Source organism: Micromesistius poutassou (genome assembly GCF_964030765.1).
Source record: "Micromesistius poutassou genome assembly, chromosome: 11".
Taxonomy (NCBI): Eukaryota; Metazoa; Chordata; class Actinopteri; order Gadiformes; family Gadidae; genus Micromesistius; species Micromesistius poutassou.
This window is the reverse complement of record NC_140281.1, coordinates 8,679,738-8,703,490: the sequence shown is the minus strand read 5'-3', so window position 1 is coordinate 8,703,490 and position 23,753 is coordinate 8,679,738. Positions and strand designations below refer to the sequence as shown.

At 45.7% G+C, this 23,753-nt stretch overlaps 1 protein-coding gene across 1 annotated transcript in view; it reads right to left on the bottom strand.

Moving 5' to 3' along the window:
* Window positions 1-23,753, bottom strand: part of sema5a (sema domain, seven thrombospondin repeats (type 1 and type 1-like), transmembrane domain (TM) and short cytoplasmic domain, (semaphorin) 5A) — a gene marked incomplete at both ends in the record, with an annotated part of 77,943 nt that overhangs the window by 5,732 nt on the left and 48,458 nt on the right. The window contains one exon of the mRNA XM_084474888.1: window positions 8,869-9,094. Coding sequence (XP_084331014.1) covers window positions 8,869-9,094 — 226 coding nt within the window. The remainder of the gene's footprint in view (window positions 1-8,868; window positions 9,095-23,753) is intronic.

The following is a 23,753-nucleotide window of genomic DNA, read 5'->3' as shown; positions in this document are numbered from 1 at the left end:
GTAGCCGGCTTTCTCCATCGATCAGCGGAGCAGAGCGCACGCGGATTAATCTGTGCCCAGCCTCACCAGGCAGACGGGGCTCAGCCACGGCTAAACAGGATACAGTGAAACAGCCACCTGCCCACTGTAAACCCACCGGGACATCTATCTACCCCCCTTCAGCATGCTATGTGTGTGTGTGTGTGTGTGTGTGTGTGTGTGTGTGTGTGTATGCGTGCGCGAGCACCCACGTGTGTGTGGGTGTGTGTGCGTGCGTGCGCATGTGCATGTGTGTGTGGGGGCTGGGTTGTTCATGTCTGTATGGGGAATGTGTGCTTGTGTGACTTGTGTGTGTGCGTGTGTGTTTCGAGGGAGCATTGTTGAATGTGTGTGGGAGGAATGCCTTTTGTGTGGTTGTGCATGCTGTGTGTGCATGCGCATGTATGTGTGTATGCGTGCGTGCGTGCGTACGTGCGTGTGTGTGTGTGCTGTGCTGACACATGTGCAGCGGAGCAGTCTGTAGGCGGCCTGTACTATATGTTCTGTACGTAGAGTGAGGAAGAGGAGGAGGAGGAGGAGGACGGAAGGTCAAACTCGGTTAAACTACAAACACTGATCACAGCTATGCTATTGACACAGAGGGACTGGGAGGGAGACAAACAGACAGGGGTGAGTAAGAGAGTAAGAGAGGAGTACAGGAGTGAAAGCCGCCAGACTTATTCAGAGAGGGTGATGGGAGTGTGAGCTAATATCATGGAGTTCTGCATAAAACACCAAAATACATGGAATCATATTTAATATCTCCCCATCTCGACTTGGATATGAGCTGTCAACATCGCGCACTCAGGCCGCTGGCAGAATGTGTGTGTGTGTGTGTGTGTGTGTGTGCATGTGTTTGTGTGCAAGTGTATAATGCATTGTCTATTGACATTTCTTGTGCATTCTTTGTCTTGCATTCTCTCGTATTATGCATAAACTTTCTTTGCACAATCCAAGTGTCAGTTTGACAGTGTGAGGTGGGCTGCATTGGTGGGCTGCATTGGGGTTGTACTGCTCTCTGATTGGTCCACTGTAGGTAAGAACTGTGATACATTCAGAAAACAACAATTCTGGTTGAACTTTCCTCCCATAGAAACCGTATAGGAATAACAAACTATACCAAAAATAACCATGCCTTCTTTACGGCTGTACAGTAGGTACACATTGGATAGCTTCAAACTAAATTTGTGTTTGTGTGTGTGTTTGTGTGCTTGCGTGCGTGTGTGCGTATGATTGTGTGCTCATGCATTATCCTGTGTGTGCAGTGCACCATACTCCTCTTACATCCATATAAAACCAGGGGCTTTCAGCTTGGATTACACCTGGGGGAGCTGTCAGGCTCATGGGAGCCGTCCCAGGGTCACCCAGGTACAAAGGGATTCACCCTCAGCCACTCCGAGTCGAACCCATGTGACCCCTGTCCTCTATGCTTCAGTAGCCATGGAAACACCATGGAACTACACCCAACACCATGATGCTGCTGACTCTCCGATATAAAGAACAGCAACACTATTAATCACGGCTGTCACCAAGAGCTACAACTTATTTTTGTCTCACACACACACACACACACACACACACACACACACACACACACACACACACACACACACACACACACACACACACACACACACACACACACACACACACACTGCCATGAAGACTTCATGGTTATATTGTGCAGGTTTGTTAATCATGTCCTGTTTCTATGGAAGCACGTTGTAAAGAAAGTACATTGAAATCTCACTCTATCTCACTCACTTTTTTCCTGACTACCTTAAGTGCTTTATGCAAATATGCTTCAAAATTCCAGTGGTCACAAAACTATATTAATTATTTCTGTTAAGGGATTATGAAACCCAATAATCTCAGAGGGATTTGTTGTTAAACCTCAGTCAGTCAACTGTATGAACACTTATTAGTTCCACCTGATTCCACCCCATTTTTCCTTTGAGCTAACCAGAGAGAGCGAGAGAGAGCAAGAGAGAGAGAGAGAGAGAGAGAGAGAGAGCGAGAGAGAGAGAGAGAGAGAGAGAGAGAGAGAGAGAGAGAGAGAGAGAGCAAGAGGGAGATACATTGATAAAAAGCATTGGTACCTGGTACCTGCAATGTTGTGCACCATCACATTTTATCTCAGAGGGAGAGAGAGAAACGGGGGGAAGGAAGAGAAGGAGTGAGACAGGAGCACACCTGCACACAGGTCAATAGACAAAGAAAGCAATGGAAACACGGGCGAAGGTGATTGAAAATAAAACAAGAATGGGTGAAAGAGGAGAGGTGCTGAGAGAGAGAGAGAGTGAGAGAGAGAGAGAGAGAGAGAGAGAGAGAGAGAGAGAGAGAGAGAGAGAGAGAGAGAGCGAGAGCGAGAGAGAGAGAGAGAGGGAGGGGTGGGGGGCAGTGGCCTTGGCACCCAGACTACTTCAGCCAAAACATACAGGTAGCCACTGACAGCCTCGGTTTCTCCCTGAATAATAAGAGGAAGAAGAAGAAGAAGAATGAATGATGAAGCCATCATTCACCCCCATGAGCAAACATGATAATAGAACAGCCTTCTGTGGACATATCCTGCCATCTGTGTAGCGCAATTTTTTTTTAAATTATCTCAGCCGCATAGCAGTTACATTGGAAGAAAATAATGTATATTTAGGATGCGTATTCTAACACCTACTCCAGCGCCCATGACAACACATTCAGAGTGTAAATTAGATGTGAGTGCATCTCCTCATGAGTAATTGATTAACGCCTGCAGGCATATGTGATTTTCAGAACATCTTTTTTCCAGAGGAAGCATTGTGTTGTGGGATTTTGCTCACTGCTGAGTGTAAACTCACCCAAGGAAACAGAATTAACCCAAATAACATTTAGTTTTAACTTCATTTACTGTTAAATACTACTTAATATATATCAACATCCTTGGTCACAAGCAGCTTATCCAACTACTTACTGAGCCATAGCTTGCATATCAAAAACCTGTTATTATACCATCTCTGGTCTTGAAAAGGAACATTATTTAGGTAGCAGGAATTAAACATGGCTTCATCTTTATGTATACTTGCATTATGTGCCAAAGATACTTATCAGTCGAGTTTCAGTTCCAAGAACACCCACACATAACAGTGCTTCAGTGTGACATTGTAAATTTCATTAACATTTCATGTAACAAATGGGACACTTTCTCACTTGGACTTGCCGCCATAAGATGTCAAAAAATGTTGATAATAAGCCAAAATATAAGCCAAAATAAAAATTGTTTCAGATGTGATGTCAGATACAGTCTTTCAAATCCATTGTTCATACTGCGATTGCATCCTCCATTTTAATGAGAGAAATATTGTTTTTCTGAAAACGAAACACATTTTCAGATTGAGAACTTGGAGCTTTGCAGCTGCACATTTAACACATTTAATTGCAACACAAAAGCGACAATAACAAACTTCATTGTTAATGAACTGTTATTCCATATGTCTTTTTCGTATGTCAAACAGCAGCATGTGTCTCATTGAAATACAAGTTAAAGGGATTCAGAGACAAAACGAAAGAAAGGAAATCATACTTTTACTTGTTTTTTTTACTCCAGGCATATCAAATTTGATCGAAAAGACAAGGATGACAATGGAGATAAATCACTCGGCATGTGTGAGAAATGACTTTGAATCATTACCAACCCTAATTAATTCATCTGTGTCACTTGCTCAGTGACACGCGAGAAGGCGATATGTTACAGAGGAGCATTCTCAGTGGTTGGATAAGTCACACATCCTTGATTGATGTCTATTAATAACCAGGAGGAGCATTGTGTAGCGTCAAGGTGATGATAGGCAGCGAGACAAAAGAGGGAGAGTGCTCCCAGATGAAACAGCCAACATCAAACTGTTTGCCTCAATGAGAAAGTGGGGATTAACCTTCCTCCACATCCCCGTGACAGGGATGATGAATGTTCTGCGCTTCGTGTCAATAGCGTGTGTCATTTCCACGAATGCAATCCAAAACCTTTACGAGTGGAGCTCTGATGGGTCTCTGATAGCGCTATGGCTTTGAAAAAAAGAAAGCACATCACAAAAAAAACAGTCCCATTCAGTTGAAGAGATTGAGAAAATGTCTGGGCAAAGGGCAATTGAAAGCGGCCTCTCATTGGTCAAAGGGTCAGAGAGGCATCGTCGAATCAGAGACACCCTCTCAAAGAAAGGTGTAAAGATCTCTTTAAAAGCAATAACAGATAAGCTTAAAAAAAAGAGAGAAGAAAAACAAAGCCGTGTTGAGGCTCAGAGGGCTACTGCTCAGTTCTCACCGTTCTCACCAGTTTGTTGCCAAGTTTCTTTCTCTTTAAATGACACAAGTTGATTTCCAGCGAGAGTGGATATAGAGGCCACGTTCAGCATGTTCAGAATAATTTCAAAAGGAAACTATTAAACATGTTTATATACTGACTTTAGGACCTTTTTGCAATATTTCCCACGGCTGTGATATGTTTCATATTTCACATATACACACACACACACACACACACACACACGCACGCACTCACATGTGCAGATTCTGATTCTAATGATCACACTGGGCTTGTATGAGCTGGGGAACATGATGACAGATGGTTTCTACAGGCAAGGCATGTAGAAAGGCCTGTGTGGAGAAGTCATGTAATGCATTGCTCGTGTGTGTGTTTGATGTATGGGTTTTGTGTGTGTGTCTGTATTTGATTTATACATTTTCCTCATGTGTTGCTGTGTGTGTGTGTGTGTGTGTGTGTATGTGTGTGTGTAAATGTGTGTTTAATTCATGCACCTTCAGGTATGGCTGCATGTGTGTTTGTGTGTGTGTGTGTTTAATTCATGTGCCTTCAGGTATTGCTGTATGTGTGTGTGTGTGTGTGTGTGTGTGTGTGTGTGTGTGTGTGTGTGTCGGTGTGTGTTGGTGTGTGTTGGTGTCACCCACACACACAACACCAGAGTCCCCAAATGGTATCTCTCCCCCACTGGTGCGATTCCGATTCACATGGTCCCGATTCGATTCCTAATCGATTGGGATGGATATGAAGGGCATTCTCAGATAACTAATGCTGTAAATAGCACAAGTAACCTTTTAACATAGTGCATAATCCAAAAGATGAATGTCAACATTAAGAACTGAGCCCTAAGCAAGTTACATTAATGTACTTCTTAATTAACATCACCGACTCACTACAGCAGTTAAACACGATATACAGTATGCAAGTTGACGAACCAAAGGCTGTCCATGCTTGCAGCATTAAAGCTTCAAGCTTCAAGCGTCAACAGGAAACGGCGTATAAAATATCTAATACATGGCTTGGTGGTGTTGGCTAACCATATAGGCGTACTCCTTGAAGGGAGCCCGGTTCGGATTCCCAGCTGTGGTCCTGTGCTCCATTATGTTCCCTCTCTTCTCCAACTTGGGTCCTGTCTCTCCCCATCCATAAAGGCACAACAAACTAAATAGTAACGCAAACACCTCCTCAGGATTTCATGAATCAATATCGGCTAATTACAATGAAGATCGACTTGCATCGCAAAATCTCTATATAATGTATATCTCAAACCCTTCCCTTGCTCAGGGTGCAAATTACACCGTCGTTCCCGGGGGGGGGGCCCACTGGGGGGGGGGGGGTGGGGTCATTAGGCCCATCAATCGTTATGCCCATCAATAATAACATGCAACAAGATAAAATGATACGCCCTGGGCTTCAGATCTCCTGCAGGGGGCAAACCTCTTCAGCAAGAGAGCCCTGAAACAATTATACGACAGAAAATATCATAAACAACCCTACAAACATAGATAATCTATGTTAACAAACACAGCAGCCTATTTTATTGCCTGTGTCTGTGGGGAAATGCAAGGGCGTTTGGGAGGCTGTAATCGATAGTGACTCACCCAACGCAAACAGTACATCATTATCAGATGACTCAGTACCCCCCAGACCCTTATCTTTACATCAGGGTCTGGGGGGTGGGGCGGGGTGATGGTGGACGATACACACACACACACACACACAGACATATCCTCATATCCAACCCAATTGATTAGGAATCGAATCGGGACCATGTGAATCGGAATCACACCGTCAGTTGCGATACCCTGCATACATCAAAGACACACACACACACACACACACTCACACACACATACACACTGTCATGGAAAGTACAACACTTCATTATTTAACATATGCACACATTAAGTCTCTCCTCTAGCAGAAGAAGCCATGAACACAGTTTTACAGAGTTTCTCATACTGTTGAACGCCCAATAGGAGAGCTTTGTTGAAAAAGGAAATGTTTTATACGTTTTATAGCTCCCGAACAAGGAGATGTGTGCACAGTTGAGGTTTCAAAAACTATAATAGATTGTAAAACTATAATGGGCAGTGGTATGGTGTGGTACAACGACACCCTGCTCATATCATTTACAACCACCAGAGATGGAGCCATATTCCTGGTTTAGCTCCCGCCATCTAGTCTAGTCTCAATTAAACCAGGCTTCATCATGACCCTCTAAGTTCACCATTAAGGTGGGCCTTTCTGTGACTGCCATTTGAGTTTAGACGGATATTTAGAGAGATACCATTTGGGGACTCTGGTGTTGTGTGTGTGGGTGACACCAACACACACCGACACACACCGACAGACACTGACACACACTGACACACACACACACACACACACACACACACACACACATACACACACACACATACAGCAATACCTGAAGGCACATGAATTAAACACACACACACACAAACACACATGCAGCCATACCTGAAAGCGCATGAATTAAACACACATTTACACACACACACACACACACACACACACACACACACACACACACACACACACACACACACAGCAACACATGAGGAAAATGCATAAATCAAATACAGACACACACACAAAACCCATACATCAAACACACACACGAGCAATGCATTACATGACTTCCCCACACAGGCCTTTCTACATGCCTTGCCTGTAGAAACCATCTGTCATCATGTTCCCCAGCTCATACAAGCCCAGTGTGATCATTAGAATCAGTAAATCGGTAGCAGACTGATTAACTAGGCTACACAGCTAATGCTAAAACAATCCTCGAAAGTAAGTGGCTCTAAATCCATATAGGGTACGTCCGTGATACGTGTTCACACTAAGAAAACAGTTCTCATTTATTATTTAAAAGGCAATGCAGTGGGAGATAAAACAGAGCAGAAAGGTATATAACTAAACCGGACAAGATATGAATCGGAAATATTGCCTTTTAATGAAGGCACTTTTTTAACAAAGGCACTGTTTTCGATTTGTCGCCACAATCGAAATTACCCCTTGTGTCTTAATGTTACGATAATAACATCTTGGGAAACCTTTTGGCCAGAAAGTGATTAAATCCCTGATTAAACAGTGAGTAAACCACACACCTTACAGATCAGCATCGCACCGCTCCCCTTGCGTTCCAACATACCGCTGTTTCACTGAGCGTGAAGCAATTATCACAAACAAGCATTTATATAATGCATCAGCATGAGATGTGAATCAGAAAACACACACACACACGCGCACACACACGCACTCAAGGAGACAATCGCTCGCTCACACCATCTGCCTTCACTATACTCTGATCCGCTCCCTTGCCACAACAAATCATCACAGGCATGTGAAGAAGACTGTTGATCACAGTCGTCTTTGTTGAAACAGCTCTAATTAACGCCGCCCATGATGGTGAGTCTGGCCTTCTGGTGGCAACTCCTAATGAAACGTGTTACTTCCCCAATGTTAATCACATGCATGACACATCTATTAAGGTCCATGTCTCTCTGGTCTGAGTGTGTCTGTGAAGAAGAAAAAGCACCTTGTTCGTGTGTCAAACGGAGGGTGACACGTCTGACTGTGTGTGTGTGTGTTGTGTGTTGAGAGAGGGGGCGAGAGTGAACGAGAGGGCGAGAGAGAGAGAGAGAGAGCGAGAGAGAGAGAGAGAGAGAGAGAGAGAGAGAGAGAGAGGGAGAATGAGAGAAAGAGAGAGAAGGAGAACAGAGAGGGCGATAGAGAGAGAGAGACAGAGACAGAGAAACAGAGAGAGAGGGATGAAAGCTGAATTGAGTGGTAACTGTCTTGTGGATTGGAGGTTCATTAACACGCCTGATGGTGGGCTCTGTGGCTGGAGGACGTGATGGGAGCCCTAGATTCACATCTCCCTCCCCTGAGCTGCAGACTCACACAGAGCGACTAACACAGGGACTGAGGAGGCGAAGGAGGAGGAGGAGGAGGACGGCTGATAATAAATGCAAGGCAGAAGAAGGAAAACGGGATGGAAACCCAGAATGACAAAAAGCAGGAAATTGCAGAAAGGAAAATGAAAAACGAGGAGTTGAAAGAGAGAACGAAAGAAACTTAAAAACTCAAAAAAGACAAACCAACACAACAAATGAACGTAATAAACAAACCAAGGCACCCAAAGTGAGAAATAGGGGAAAAACTAGTAATAAAAAGCGAAAATGAAATAAACAAACCAAAAACTATAACTAACCATCAACAAACCAAACCAACAACAACAAACCAAACAAACAAACCAACCAAACAGCCACACCCGCAAACAAAGAACAACGACAACAACAAACAAAACAACTGGTGCATTTCCTGGGTGGAGGAAAGCATCCACCAAACACTAGCAGCAACAGCACCGGCCCTTCTTCCGGCATATGTAGTACAACCCCCCCCCACGCTGGTGGTGGCGGCGCAGGCAGGGCTGAGACAAAGGGACAGGGACAGCCACAGAGACCCCCCCCCCCCCCCACATCAAGACACACAAACATGTGTCTCCTCTGCCCTCTGGTCCCGCCCCTCACCGTCAGTGGAGCAGCCCGTGGAGCCGTCGCTGGAGCAGTACCGCATCTCGATGCGCTGCCGGCCCACCTCCAGCAGGCTGGCCTCCGTCACGCGCGCCTTGCAGGTGTAGCGGAAGCGCTGCTCGTAGTGGCCACCGTTGTCCGAGATGTTGACGGGGGTCCACGGCGTCCAGGGCGTGGTCTTCTTCAGGTCGGGGCAGGGCGCCGTGTTGCAGGACTGGTACTCCTGTGGTCGGGAAGGGAGAGAGAGGGAGGGAGGGGTCAGAGTTTGTGTGTGTGTGTGTGTGTGTGTGTGTGTGTGTGTGAGAGAGAAAAGTGAGTGTGAGTGCGCGTGCCTGCGTGTGTGTGCGCCTGCATACATGTGTGTCTATCTATGTGTATATTTATATATACTTTCCTTTGAAATACAGGCTGCTGGGTGCCCTTATTCAGAGAGTAATCGTCCCCGAGTTAATCAGATTTGAAGCGTGTGTACAACGGGAGTAATTGCGAATTGTTAGGGTTGTAATTACGCCAGACAGTGCAAGGCAGACGCTGTCTGGGCCTCTTTCCACAACCCTAATAAATAAATGAGACGCTGGCTCCATTGAAATTCTAGGCAGCGAATATACGTTCAATTTAGAGTCCCCCCCCCCCCACCCAGTCGCTCGCTCTCATGATTCCGTTCATGTCTGCCTTGTGTTCCCTTGAGTGGTTGTCACATACCAGTTTATATTTTCTCTCCCCGCCCCTCTCTCTCTCTCTCTCTCTCTCTCTCCCTGTCTCTCTACCACTGCCACGCCTTGTCATAATCCACTCTGCAGGCAGACACACACACACACACACAGTATACACACACACACACACACACACACACACACACACACACACACACACACACACAGTATACACACACACACACACACACACACACACACACACACACACACACACACACACACACACACACACACAGGATACAATCCCATTAGGCCACTTGCCGAACACGGTGATGTTGCAAAACAAGCCAGGCAGAAAAGGTCATTGATCAAGTTTAATTTACAAGCCAGTGTAGGGCTGGGGGGGGCGTGGGGTGAGGGTGGGGGGTGTGGGGTGAGGGTGGGGGGCGATAGGGAGTGATGGAGGGAATAAGAAAGGAACAGAGGGACAGAGAAGGAAGTTGGGGATGAGGTGGATAAAAGCAGGTACGGTTAGGAGAAGAATACACAGGATGTGGAAACATCTTGTATAAGCTCTATTCTATCGGGATGAAATGAACACATTATGTAAGAATATTGAGTAACGCCACAACGGGATGCTGCCTACTAGACTGCTCTCAGAACACACCTATTTCCTTCCCTATCCCACGCGCTAACACTGTTACCCATGGAGCTGAAACACAGGCCGCCGCTTCCAGTGGTATGAGTGAACTTAATGACACACTAAAAGACTCCTTACCATAATGGGTGGGTTATTCGGGGGGGGGGGGGGTCCATCACATGCTTCTATAAGCCAGGCTGAATAAATACATAAAAAGTAATGGAGCCTCCTGGAACGGGGTGTGTGTGCGTGTGTGTGTGTGTGTGTGTGTGTGTGTGCCTCCTCATCACTTGTTTGTTTATGCTGCAGAAGCCACAAGTGACTGTCAGACCTTGACAAAATAAAGATAAGAGTTTCTTTGGCGCATCCATCAGCCTGTCATTAGGGACAGGCTGGCAGGAGAGGGAGTCTCTGACATTATAGTTCCTCTCCTTCTTCTTTTTCCTTACTTTCCACAATTCCCCCCTCGCAGTCTGGCAGTTTTTTTTTATCTATCCGTGTGTAAAATGTAGTATTTTTCTTTCAGCGGATGGTTTTCCGTCATACTTTTCCCTCTGTGTCACCTCTTTCAGCATCTGCCCATCTGTCTCTGTATCGCCCTCCACTCTCCACTTCCTCCTCTTCTCATCAGCACCTTCCTCTCTCCTCTCACGCTCACTACTTTTATCTGTCTATCCAACTCCCTCTTGTGTATGTGTCTCTCTCTCTTTCTCTATCTAAAAACCCCTTGATTCTACCTCACCCTCTCTCTTTCTCCCTCTCTAACCTCCCCTTGTCTCTATCTCTCTCTCTTTCTAATTCCCCCTTGTCTCCTTCACCCTCTCTTTTTCTATAACTCCCTCATGTCTCTCACTCTCACCCTCTCTCTTTCTCTCTAACTCCCCCTTTTCTCACTCTCTCTCTCTCTCTCTTTCTCTCTCCGCCTCTCTCCCGCTCTCCCTCTCCCGCTCCCCCTTTCTCTCACTCTGTATATAACTCTGCCTTGTTTCTCTCTCTCCAGCGCTCCCTCGCTCTCTCTCTCTCTCTCTCTCTGGTTCTCTCCCTCTCCCTCCCTCTCCCTCTCTCTCTCCTCAACTCCCCCGTGTCTCTGTCCCTCCCCTCCCTCCCCCCCCGGCGGGGTGGCGGGGTTACAAACACTGGGAGGATTCAGATTGCCTCACGGCCCGTGATGAATGAGGGTGTCATTTCCACCGGCGCGTTCCGCCACACTTGGCCCGGCTCCCTAATCATCGGCGTGCATTAATATTTAACATCATCAAGCAGCAGGGGGGTCGGCCGCATGCCGTCATTATCAATAAAGATAGGCAGGAGGGGAATGTGAAGCCGCGCAATCCCCCCCCCCGGGGGTGGAGAGAGCCGAGGAGGGGGGGGGGAGGGGAGCTGGACGGGGGGAGGAGGTGGAGGGGGGAGGCGAGGCGCCAAACAGGAAGTGATTGGTGGATGTTGTTGTGTGTTTGAGTCAATGACGGTGGCCAAAATACATTGCATATTTAATAAGGCTCGCTAAGTGTTTCCCACCACCCCCCTCCTCCACCACAAACACACAAGTGCGCCCACACACAAAGACACGCACACACACACACACACATGTGAGCATCGCCCAGGGAGGATTAGCGGAGGATGGATGGAGATAATTACTGTGTTTAAAGCTCAACCTCATTCACGGTCTCTGATGGCCGAGCAACGGCCCGCCTGCTGAAACAAGCGCTCCGCAGCAAGGTGATTGGTGTATAAGTGATTAGGATGAGGAGGAGAAGGAGGAGGAGGACCCCCCCCCCCCCCCCCACCAATCGACCGACCGTGCACTCGTATACTTTTACAGTGGTGCCCGAGCGCTCTTCAAAAGGAGCTCTTGGCTTGCCCTTGTCTGAAGAGGACCCTCTTCATTCACGCTCTGTCCTTTGCCAGTCTCTTCCGTGCTCCGTATATATACTTATAGCCGTCATTTATCTTTCATCATACATATAACAGAAAATCCAATCATAAGTTAGGTATAGGAGGCTAGGTTAGGACGAGGTTTATTGTCTTTCATGGCGAAAGAAGAGCAGGCTCTTTAAATACGTCTGTGTGCCACAGACACCCCAGCGAGAGATGCCTCTTCTTTTTCCCACTTTTGAATAATGCATCAGATATTCACAGAGGGAGGTGGAATAAACATCAATACAGCAGCCCCTCTAAACCAGAATTGAGACAAATCCCCAGCCGACGCGCAGACACACACACACACACACACACACCTCTCATACACGTACGCGCCGGGGCCAAAGAAAATAATAAAGGAGATAATATCCATAGAAATGAGTTTTGCGCTGCCGTGGCGGTGAACCTGTCCTTTATTGAGCTCCGGGTATGAATGGTGCCCCTCCGTGCCCTGGAGACGTGGCCCAGGCCTGACAGTAACTATTGATTGACCCATCTGAAGCGTGGAGGACGGGGGGCGCCCTTCCCTGAGGAGATGGGTTCATTCTCGTCTCATTTGGGCTCTCTGCCCTGGGCCGGCTGATGGGAGAGCAGGTAGTTAGTGGGATGAAAAGAGGCAAAAAAATTAAAACACACACACATACAGATAGACACACACACACACACACACACACACACACACAATTGAATCACTGGTCCCACGCCATTCCGCCAGATGACGGCTGGAGCTACGCGACTCCATTTTGGCAGAAAACAAAGGGCGGGAGGGAGAACGTGCAGGAGGGATAATGGGGGCGAACGGTCGTGTGGAACATTCAATTACACTGCCGCAACCCCCCCCCCCCCCCCCTCACACACACGCCAACGCTACCCCTGAGTCACCGTGACGGCCCTCTAGAGCAGTGGCCTTGCTAACAGGTACCCCCCCTCCCCTCCCCCCTCACTCCCACACACACACACACACACACACACCCCACCCCCCTCTCCCAACAGACGGCTAACGTGGTAATGTGTCCCTTGCTCAGAGCTCGCTCCGAGGTCTCTTCACAGCTTTCACATGAGGTATGAGTGCGGGTGAGATCTCTATAAGCTAGTGTGTTACCTCCAGGGTGTACTTATGTGTGTGTGTGTGTGTGTGTGTGTGTGTATGTGTGTGTATGTGTGTGTGGGTGTGATGCTGTGTGTGTGTGTGTGTGTGTGTGTGTATGTGTGTGTGTGTGTGTGTGTGTGTGTGTGTGATGTTGTATGTGTGTGTGTTGCATAAGGACATGCCTCATGTGGATGAGTTGGCATTTTCTAACTGTGTGTTTGCGTGGGGGGTTGTATGAGTACCTGCAAGGGTGTGTGTGTGTGTGTGTGTGTGTGTGTGTGTGTGTGTGTGTGTGTGTGTGTGTGCGTGCGTGCGTGCGTGCGTGCGTGCGTGCGCGCGTGCATGCGTGTGCGTGTGTATATGTGTGCATGTGTACTTGTATGTAGTCATGCAGATATGCATCTCAAGTGTCTCTTTGTTCTTCCCTGTCCAGACGGGTTTACTTCTCCAGGTGTCACCAGCTGAAGTGAACACGTTCAGAGAGGTAGAGGAGGTAGAGAGAGAGGTAGAGAGAGAGAGAGACATAAGAGAGAGAGACATAAAGACATATTGACAGAGAGCAGGAGAAAGACAGAGCGGGGGAGCGTAGCGTGGCAGTGTGTTAGAGAGCTGTCAAGATGTGAGTCTCACTTTGTTCTGTTCCACTAAGGACATGTGGACATCAAGCTACGCCTATGTCTGCCTGTGTGTGTGTGTGTGTGTGTGTGTGTGTGTGTGTGTGTGTGTGTGTGTGTGTGTGTGTGTGTGTGTATGAATGCCTTCATGTCGCAGAGTATACAAATAGTTTCTGCAGTGTTGGTATTAAATAGATGTGTGTGTGTGTGTGTGTGTGTGTGTCCGTGTGTGTGTGTGTGTGTCTGTATGTACCAGACTGTGTGTCTGTGTGTGTGGGTGAGGGAGTTTATGTGGCTTCTTTGAGTGTTTGATTAAATGTGCCAGGTGTGTATGAGTTTGTGCAGTGATTTGGTGCTCTGTGTGTGTCTGTGTGTGTGTGTCCGTGTGTGTACATGCGCTACGAGCCTGACCATCTGTGGATGGAGAGACATGCCTTGGATTATGGTTACACTGAGGAAAAGGCCTTTAATGAACCAGTGAGAGCAGTGTGTTTATGTGTGGACTTGTGGCGTGAGTGTGACCATGTGTGCTTTCATAGTTCATAGTGAGTTTATCGGCCAATGGGAATGTAATGGCAATGTAAATTCACTGTGTGTGTGTGTGTGTGTGCAAGCAACTACATCCATCTATGGCTCTTGAGTCACCCGAAGGCCTAATGCAGCCCAGGTCTCCAGTGACAAATCAGTTCAATTCAACACTTTGTCAAACCCTCCGATTTCTCTCTGCCACGCTCTCTCTATCTCTGTTCTATCTCATTTTTTGGCCCCATGCGCTGTCTTTTTTTTCTATCCCATTCTGGACCCATAATGGAGCGCAAGAGTCCACACACACACACATACACACACACACACACACACACACACACACACACACACACACACACACTCAACACGCACACACTACAGGCACACACTCAACACTCACACACACACACAATGACAATGTCACTCTATTGGTTACTTAGCTCTCATTTTCACAGGCCTCCCACATGGTGGATCTCTGAGTGGGGACACACAACTGCGCTGAGTGCTGTTAAGTGGCTGCTGTACGTCTCTGCTGCCGTCTACCCCGCACAGTTAACTTTCTCCATGAAGACACGGCACTACACAATGACACAATGGTATTTCTGATCGGCGAGATGTGAAAGAGATGCTGCCAGTGTTCGGGTTGGATAATGCTACAAATCTCATTTTTTTGACCGACTTTCGTCTCAATCTCGTCCTTCCATCTTTCTTTCCCTATTTTATTCCTTCCTTCCTTTCTATCCATTGTTCCATGCTACAAAATCTCTTTCTCTTTATTTCTTCCCATTTTCTTCCCTCCCTTCCTTCTATCCTTCCATCCTTCCATCTTTCTTTCCCTCTTTTCTTCCATCCTTCCTTCCTTTCTATCCCCTATTCCATCCCTCCTTTCTATCCATTATTCCATCCTTCCCTGCTACGTTCCTCTCTGCCTGCCTTTGTTCCTTGGTTCTCTGTAAACCCATCCTTCCTGTCTGATACTACACCAGTCCCACTGCCGTGGCAGAACAATGCTCTGCCCATATGCTCAAGGAAGATAAATACTCATTTCAGGCCAATTCAGTGTGACATGAACATTATCGTCTCATTGCTCTATTTGTTCAGACAGACTTGATGCATGGGGACCTGAACGCCACGAGAGAGAGGCACTGCATCACTGCGCTCATAGAATAAATTACCTTTTCCAATAACACAATTCATCTTCCCCAAAGTTTTTCCAATGACATTCATCATCGTCCCCGGAGTTAAATATGTAGAGCGCTGAAATTGCCCACCCCAATAAAACAGAACCATTTCTCCCTTTGCTTGTCGAAGCTGGTCCTTTCCACACAAATCCCAAGTCTGGTGACAAAACTATCAGTCTGGGACCCAGTCTGGAGCATATGGCTCGATGGTGTTTTGTGCCCCTAATGGAACCTTCAAGGCAACGCAACCTGAAAGGCACTCCCCGCCCCCAACAGTTTCAGCCAATCACAGCACTGCTGCTAGATGTTAACTTCTTCCCTGCCCCCGACAGTTTCAGCCAATCACAGCACTGCTGCTAGATTTAAACTTGTTCCGTCTTTCCCTCTTCCTGCATTGAGTGAGCTCTACACTGGTAAGGTCAGTAGATATTTAATGACAGTATTTTGACCTTACGATTTTGATAGCATTAAGTTGCGTGTCCTTTGAAATATAGCCAGAACTAACTGTTAAGGTTTTTCTAGTGTTTCTTGACTGAACAGACACCTAAGCTAGGTCTGTTCTTTTTACTTTTTAAAGTCATGGTTAGCACAAGTGCAGTCAATGTGCAGGTGTGCAATGTGCAATTTGCAGGTGTTTTCTGAATATGTATGTGTTTTGGAATTTGTAGCACTCGTGTTGTGTAATCGATGAAAGTGTTTTCTGAATTTGCAGGTGTTTTCTGTATATGCAGGTGTTGTGGTGTTTGCATGTGTTGTGACCCTTCTCGGCCACCGTACAAAACACCATCGAGCAAACTGTTGCTCACTCAGCCGGACGATGGTTTTACTCATAATTGAGCAGAGAAAACAGGTTGTTATAATTAGCCACATTTATAAGCAGGATGGCAGTGCCCTGTGAGCAAATCTTTTTTTTGTAGGATGGTAGGGGCACATACCGCCTTTTTCGCCTCTGATTGGTTAGAAGGGCTCTTCTCCGATTGGTTATGGCACAGGGCAGGCTGTCGGCTAGTCTACCACCAACAGAAGTAGACAAACTCAATCCAACAGTGATAAGTGCATCCTATTAAAGAGTACAGTAGCCAACTTAGGCATTGAATAAAACTGCACTATTTTGCCCAGCTGTGTGGGGGAACTAGGTATGGAAAGCAGCGAGAAATGTAACGCGACTATTGTACACTGCAGTGGAGTAACATTGACAACAACCTCTAACAATTAGGCTCCAAGTTTTTCAAACCAGCAAATAGGCTTATAACAGCAGTACAATAAACAGAACAGTCAACACAGAGTCCATTGAGGCTCCTTGAGGTGAGGAGAGATGTGTTGGTCCTAACTTGCATCCTGCCTGCTTAAAAGAAACTATTTAATGAAACTATTATGTCCAAATTATTACCAAAGTAAAGGCATGATGGTAATTTTTAGTAGGCTACCACAGATGAATGAAGCCGCAGTCAGTCAATGGTAGAAAATACACAAGAGTTTACTTCTGTTGGTGGTAGACTAGCCGACTGCCTGCCCTGTGCCATAACCAATCGGAGGAGAGCCCTTCTAACCAATCAGAGGCGAAAAAGGCGGTACTTGCCCCTACCATCCTACGAAAAAAAGATTTGTGCCCTGTGACAGGGCGAGAATGGTAACCATTAATGCTGAATCAAATGTAGAATTCAACATTGACATCAAAGGTGCTGTAGAGAAGATCTTTAGCTTTTCTCATTTGCTAGAAATGGCATACCCACCCGTCAGCCATTAGTGAGTGAATTACTCTGGGGGATTATCTGTTTGAGATTGACTGCGCCTCTAGACCATTCCAGTCATATAAAGATCATATAGATTTGATATACTTATTGATCCCATGGGGAAACTCTTCCTCTTCACTCAACCCATCATAGCAGGGGTTAGGAGCAGTGGGCTGTCACAGATGTAGTGTCCTAGCCTTGGTCATGGGCAGGGCAGGACTTTCAACTTGCATGTGTTTTTTTCCGGATTCTCTTCTGTGGACTCCATCTTGTCTGTCCATCACAGGTGTGTGAAATGCAACACTTCTCAGTGGCAGAGAGACTTGGGAATGGAGGGAGCAGAGAGGGAGGGGAGGCTTTTGGGTTGTTTCATTTCAAAATCTTGCTCTCTTTTATGTCCTTACCATTCTTGACTCTTACCTACTGCAGCTTCAACATACTCCTCTTGTGAAGGCAATATATCTTATCCTAGCTAGCTGTGTTGTGTACGGGGAATAGGTGAACCAAGCAATTGTTGGTGCTTGGCACTATGAACTATGAACTATGCACTATGAACATCCTTACTATACTGACAGCGATATATTGTTTCTCCTTCTTCTTCTTTACTTCTGTAAGTCGCTTTGGATAAAACCGACTGCTAAATGCCTAAATGAAAATGTATATGCTGCTCATAGTGTGAGCCAATGCTCACACTGTGTCAGGTATTGAAAAGGATATGTTTTATTGAAAAGTTATTAACTTGTAAGATATGCAAGGATATGTAAGCGTGGCTGTGTTTGGGAACATCTTCTTGTTGATTGACAGGGCCTCTCTGCTCTAGCGATTTGTTTAGCCAAACAAACATTTTTGTTAGTTTTTTTCAAACACAGTGATGACTGTAAAGCAAAGTTTGGCCCCAAAATTCTGATTCAGAAAACAGTCAAAGACTCATATTACATGATTGGGTACAAGTTGTCACCGTAAAAATAGTTATTTCAGAGTCATGTCTCTATAAATCTATTTCACTGTCTATTTCCCCAGTCACATACAACATTTATCACACCAAACTGGGTCACAATTGTTCCAATAATCACCAACACTGCCAGACTTGATTGCGCTGATGTGTTTGAGTATTTTATTTGATACTGTTTTAGGTTTTCCTTATTTGATGTACTTGCATGATTCTTGCACTTTTGAGTTTTATCTCCATTGTCGAATGTACTTATTGTATAGTAGGTCACTTTGTTGAAAAGCGTCAGCTAAATAAATCAAACTCAACCTAATATATAATTGGTTAAGATGACCTATTTTTCATGATTTATCACAATCTTATTCAACAGGGAGCGATGACAAAGCCCTGATCTTGGAGATTAACCGAGCGTGCGTCTGAATGTTTTTCCCTCATGTGACCACCAGGGCAATGGTACTCAAAGGGCATGGGTGTGTGTGTGTGCTGCAGTAGAGCTCATGTTGCTCTCTGCTCAGAACAGTGCGCAAGAAGTGTGCGCTCAGTCCCAGAGCTCCGGTGACAGTGCTGGATAAGTACACGTAGAACAAGTCCCTGAGCAGGCTATTCTTTTACTGACCTTGTGCTTTTCAGTCTCAGTGGAATGGTGTTTAAGTGGGATGAATAGGCATTCACCAAAGGAAAGAAAGGAGATTTTTCCTTGACTTTGTGTTTAATTCAATTTGGCATTTTCTGGAACTGGGCACATTTTAGTGGAGTCGACGAGGACAAAGTCATCAGTGAGAAGGAGCCTTTGGAGAGGGATTTTAGAGATAATTGAAATTGTCTTCATGGATGTGAGACAGCCTTCGGTGCTCTGCTGTCAGATGATGTCTGGTGAAACCTCAGGGGGTCACAGCAACATCAAACATGACAAAGATAGAAATACACACATAAATAACAAGCATATGCAAACACCCACAAACAATCCTGGTACAAAACAAACACACACACACACACACACACACACACACACACACACACACACACACACACACACACACACACACACATACACACACACACACACACACACACACACACACACACACACACACACACATTCTTGCTCTCCATTCTAGACAGGCGCTGTGGTAATCTTAGGTATAGGTAGCTGCTGTGAGTGCAGCAGTGTCTTAATTTGTGTGTGTGTGTGTGTGTGTGTGTGTGTTGTAACAGTCAGGTCTATAACATGTAGCTCCACTAGGTGGCGCCTCCCTTGTGTTTGTTATATGCAAGTTAACTTGAACTGAAGAGTGTGCATGCTCCACCGCTTTATTACGAGTAACTGCCGTCTATCAGCAAAGTCTCCGTATATATCTTTTAGTTTTGTAATGCGTTGGTGTAGGCAGGGATCTCGGAACTATATACTTGAAAGCAAGTATATCTATATCTATTTAAGTATGCTTAAATAGATATAGTGCTGTTGAGACCTGGCATGATATGGTCCCAGTAAATAATAAAACTATCGTGAGGTTAATCCTACCTGTTGCCTACCTGTGACTTCATGCTAACCGGAGCTATTGCTAAACGACCATAACCTTAACCTGCACCATCCCACGTTACAACTGGCGCCCAAACGAATAAACTCTGGACCTCTCTTCGCAAGCTCGGACCAGACCGGACTGCTTTCTCCACCCTGGGTGCCCGTATGAGTGGATTTAATGCAGTTTTCCCGGACGTGGCCGTGCTGTTTCGGAGGATAACCTCCTGAAGCTAACTGTTGCTGTGTAGTTTACGTTGGAGTCGCGCTCGCGTGTTCACAGCCTTGCATTTGTGCGTTCTCTTTCACTTTCCTCTGGAATTAAAGGGAAGAGGAAAGCGAAAGAGAATTAAAGGGAAGGTAAGAGCGTCAAGAAAAACCTCACATTCAGTCTGGATAAGATAACTTTTCAAACACTTAACACTGTGGATTAAGGGACACCAAGCTTATTTTCTCCCCAGATTGTGGATTAATTATCTTTTTCGCGGATAGACTGGACTGTGTGAGTTAAAAAAAAAAAAAATCCCCTTGATGTTAAAGACTGTTATTTTCACGCGATGATAGCGGTATACAGTTATTTTACGTTGATTCATAGTATTGATTTTTGTGCCTTGCAACCTGTCATTTAGGTCAATTTCTTTTTTTAGCTTAAAGGGTCGATTTTTATTCAACTGCACTCTGTATGGACAGTTAATTTTTCTGCTTCTCTTAAACAACACTGTTGTGGTAACTTGGCTTGTGGTAAATGGCTAAATGGCTAATGTCCCGCCCAAACCCCTGCGGCAGACTAGCCTGTTGGTCTATAGGACTACAAGACTTTGATTTCAACATAAAGCATAAGCCTGGTGCCCACAACACTTGTGTTACTTCGTATGTTACTTTGTGTTCAATCTGTCAACTCACCAAGCCGTGTCAGAGGAAACCGGCTGGCCTCATGGTCCCTATCTTGCCTGCCTCAGAAATCCTGGGAGTACGCAGGAGTGGATTCTGTGGGTCCACTGCCCCGCACGCCATCAGGAAATGCGTACTTACTAGTCTTTGTTGACTATTTCTCCAAGTGGATTGAGGTGTGTGCAGTCAGGGACACGACAGCTCAAGTGGCGGCCGGAAAGTTTGTCAGTGAAGTGTTTGCCAGACACGGTGCCCCAACCTACCTTATCTCTGACAGAGGTTCGCCCTTTGTGAGTGAGTTGTTCGAAAATGTCACTTCGACCCTTGGCTCGGTGCACAGGCTCACCACTGCTTACCACCCTCAAACAAACGCAACAGAACGGGTGAACAGGACACTAAAAACTGCCATACGTGCCTACATTGGGGACAAGCACACGTCGTGGGATAAGTTTCTGTCCCAAATCTGCTTTGCACTGCGTACAGCCCCCCATGAGAGCACAGGACTTAGCCCCTCCATGATGCTGTATGGTCGGGAGCTGGACACCCCACTCAACCTCATAACACAACCTTCCTGTGACAATGTGGATGAACCCGGTGTGCCTTACCCAGAGACTCTTAGAGCCTCCCTCCAAGAAGCTCACGACCACGCGAGAGCAGCACTCAACCACAGTCACAACAGACAAAAACACTACTATGACGTAGCCGTCCGGCTACCTTTGCTGTGGGTGACCTTGTCAGAACAAAGACACACCCTAGATCTGATGGGCAGTCCAACTTTACAGCTAAACTAGCACCCCTGTTCACAGGCCCATTACGTGTCAGTCAAAAGCTGGGGGACGTCAACTACAGGCTGAGTAGGCTGGACATGGGTGTGGATGCTGGAGTTTTTCATGTTGTGAACATGCAACCATTCCACACTTGGGACTCTCCTTCTACCGGCAGGCGCACCGCCCCTGTGACGGCAGAGCAAAACAACCCTGAGGTCTTGGACAATTATTACGATGACACCCAGGATGACCTCCCTGCTGCAGACACACCTGGTGTTGCTGACTCGTTGCCCCTGGACTGTGACTCTGTACACCACTCAACTGTGATGGTGTCTGACACCCGGACCCTGCTGGACGGTATGACTTACGTCCGAGACATCACCCTAGGATCACGTTGGGTTGGTCAGACAACCGATGGACAAACTCTTACCATACTGACAAAATTGATCTGAAGCAGACAGTTGTGTTTCTAAGTCGACCAGGTTATGTCTTACATCTATGCAATGCTACAGTTAATTAGGGACTGAGCAGGAACTGCAAGGTCCCTATTGTTTTTGCTATGTTTATTATTTTTAGCGTCTTCGACTGCATTTTTCCCCCCCTGAACATATGAATGAATATATGAAAACTCATTTTTATTTGGCTAATTTGTGGGGCCTGGTGTAAAATTTGATATTCTATGCGTCAAATTCAGGTTGGCCCAAAGGTGGCGCTATACCAACTGTTCAAAAGTGCAAACTTTGCACAAGCATATCTCGTCACCGGTTTGACCTACACTCATGAAACTTTGATGACACATGCATATTCTCATGATGAACAAATTTGCCATAGTAACTTATGACTTCCGGTTCCCAGATTTTCCGCCATTTTGAATTTAGTTAAAAACAGTAAATTGCCTAAGGATCCCAGGTTTGTTGACTTTGACAAAAATCCTTTAGCCCATATCGTCTATGGCCCATTATCTTCAATCTGACATAAAGATTAGTCTGTACAATAAAGTTGAAAGCACCCATGAACCATTGAGTTCTAAAAGGGGTGTGGTTTAAAATGCAAAAATAGTTAATTGCACATATCAACATCAAGTTGGACTCCTATGATGTTGAAAAAATGAAGTCGATTGGCAAAACAATATGGCCACCAGAGGCTCTGGTGGCAGGGTAAATCACTCTGCAGAGACCGTAATAGTTATGAATATGAAATTCACAGGACACGTGTAGACTGGTGCCTGTAGCTCAGATACCAAAAATCGTGTTTGTCATGTTTGTAGCGCCCCCTACGGGATCTTTAAAAAGCAGCCCCTGCGCCACGTTTCAACAATATGTATGAAACTCGGTAGGCACATACAACGTGCCAATAACTACAGAAAAGCCTCTTGGACCCATGCCCCAAAACCCACCGGAAGTCGGCTATTTTCATTTTTCGCCTTATATTTGAACAAACTCCTCCTAGGGAATTTATCGGATCTGCTTAAAAATTGTTCAGTACAGTCAAAAAATGGTGCTGAACCAACGCCATGCTATTTGTGACTGTATGTTGAAGGGTGTGTCTGTGGCATGACGTCAAAATTGGCCATTTTGGTTTTTTTTCTCCTCCTAGGGAATTTATCGGATCTGCTTCACAATTGGTCATAGCGGTCTCCCTCAGCTTCTGGCGATGAGGGCTTGGGAGTGGGGTGATGTCAAAATTTCACGTTGTGGTCCGCACATGTAAGTGACCCGGCTTGTTTGTTTTTGAATATTGTGTTTAAATATTGTATATCTTGCCTTCTGGGTTCACCGATGGTTAAGGTTACTTAAGAAGTTGTATATGAACAGTTTTGACTCATATCACCACATTAAGGTGGTTAAGGTTTGGTAAAAAGTGGTTTGTTAATAGAAAAAAATACCTGAAAAAAAAAAAAAAGTTAACTATGTACTTTTCTGCCTTTTATTTTGGGTTGTAGACTGTCTTTTATACTCTGTCCGCTGATATGTTTGTCGATACACTGAACATTATTTCTTGCCCTGTGTAAGTAATGGCTAACTTTCCGTGGAGTAATGTGTTACGAAACGCTAAGTGTAGCTTGGTTGCTTCTTCTGCTGTGTACGGCTGGGGACAGCCTTATTATAAACAGGGGGAATATGTAACAGTCAGGTCTATAACATGTAGCTCCACTAGGTGGCACATCCCTTGTGTTTGTTATATGCAAGTTAACGGTGAACCTGAAGAGTGCGCGTGCTCCTCTGCTTTATTACGAGTAACTGCCGTCTATCAGCAAAGTCTCCGTGTATATCTTTTAGTTTTGTAATGCGTTGGTGTAGGCAGGGATCTCGGAACTATATACTTGAAAGCATGTATGCTTAAATAGAAATAGTGCTGTTGATACCTGGCATGATATGGTCCCAGTAAATAATAAAA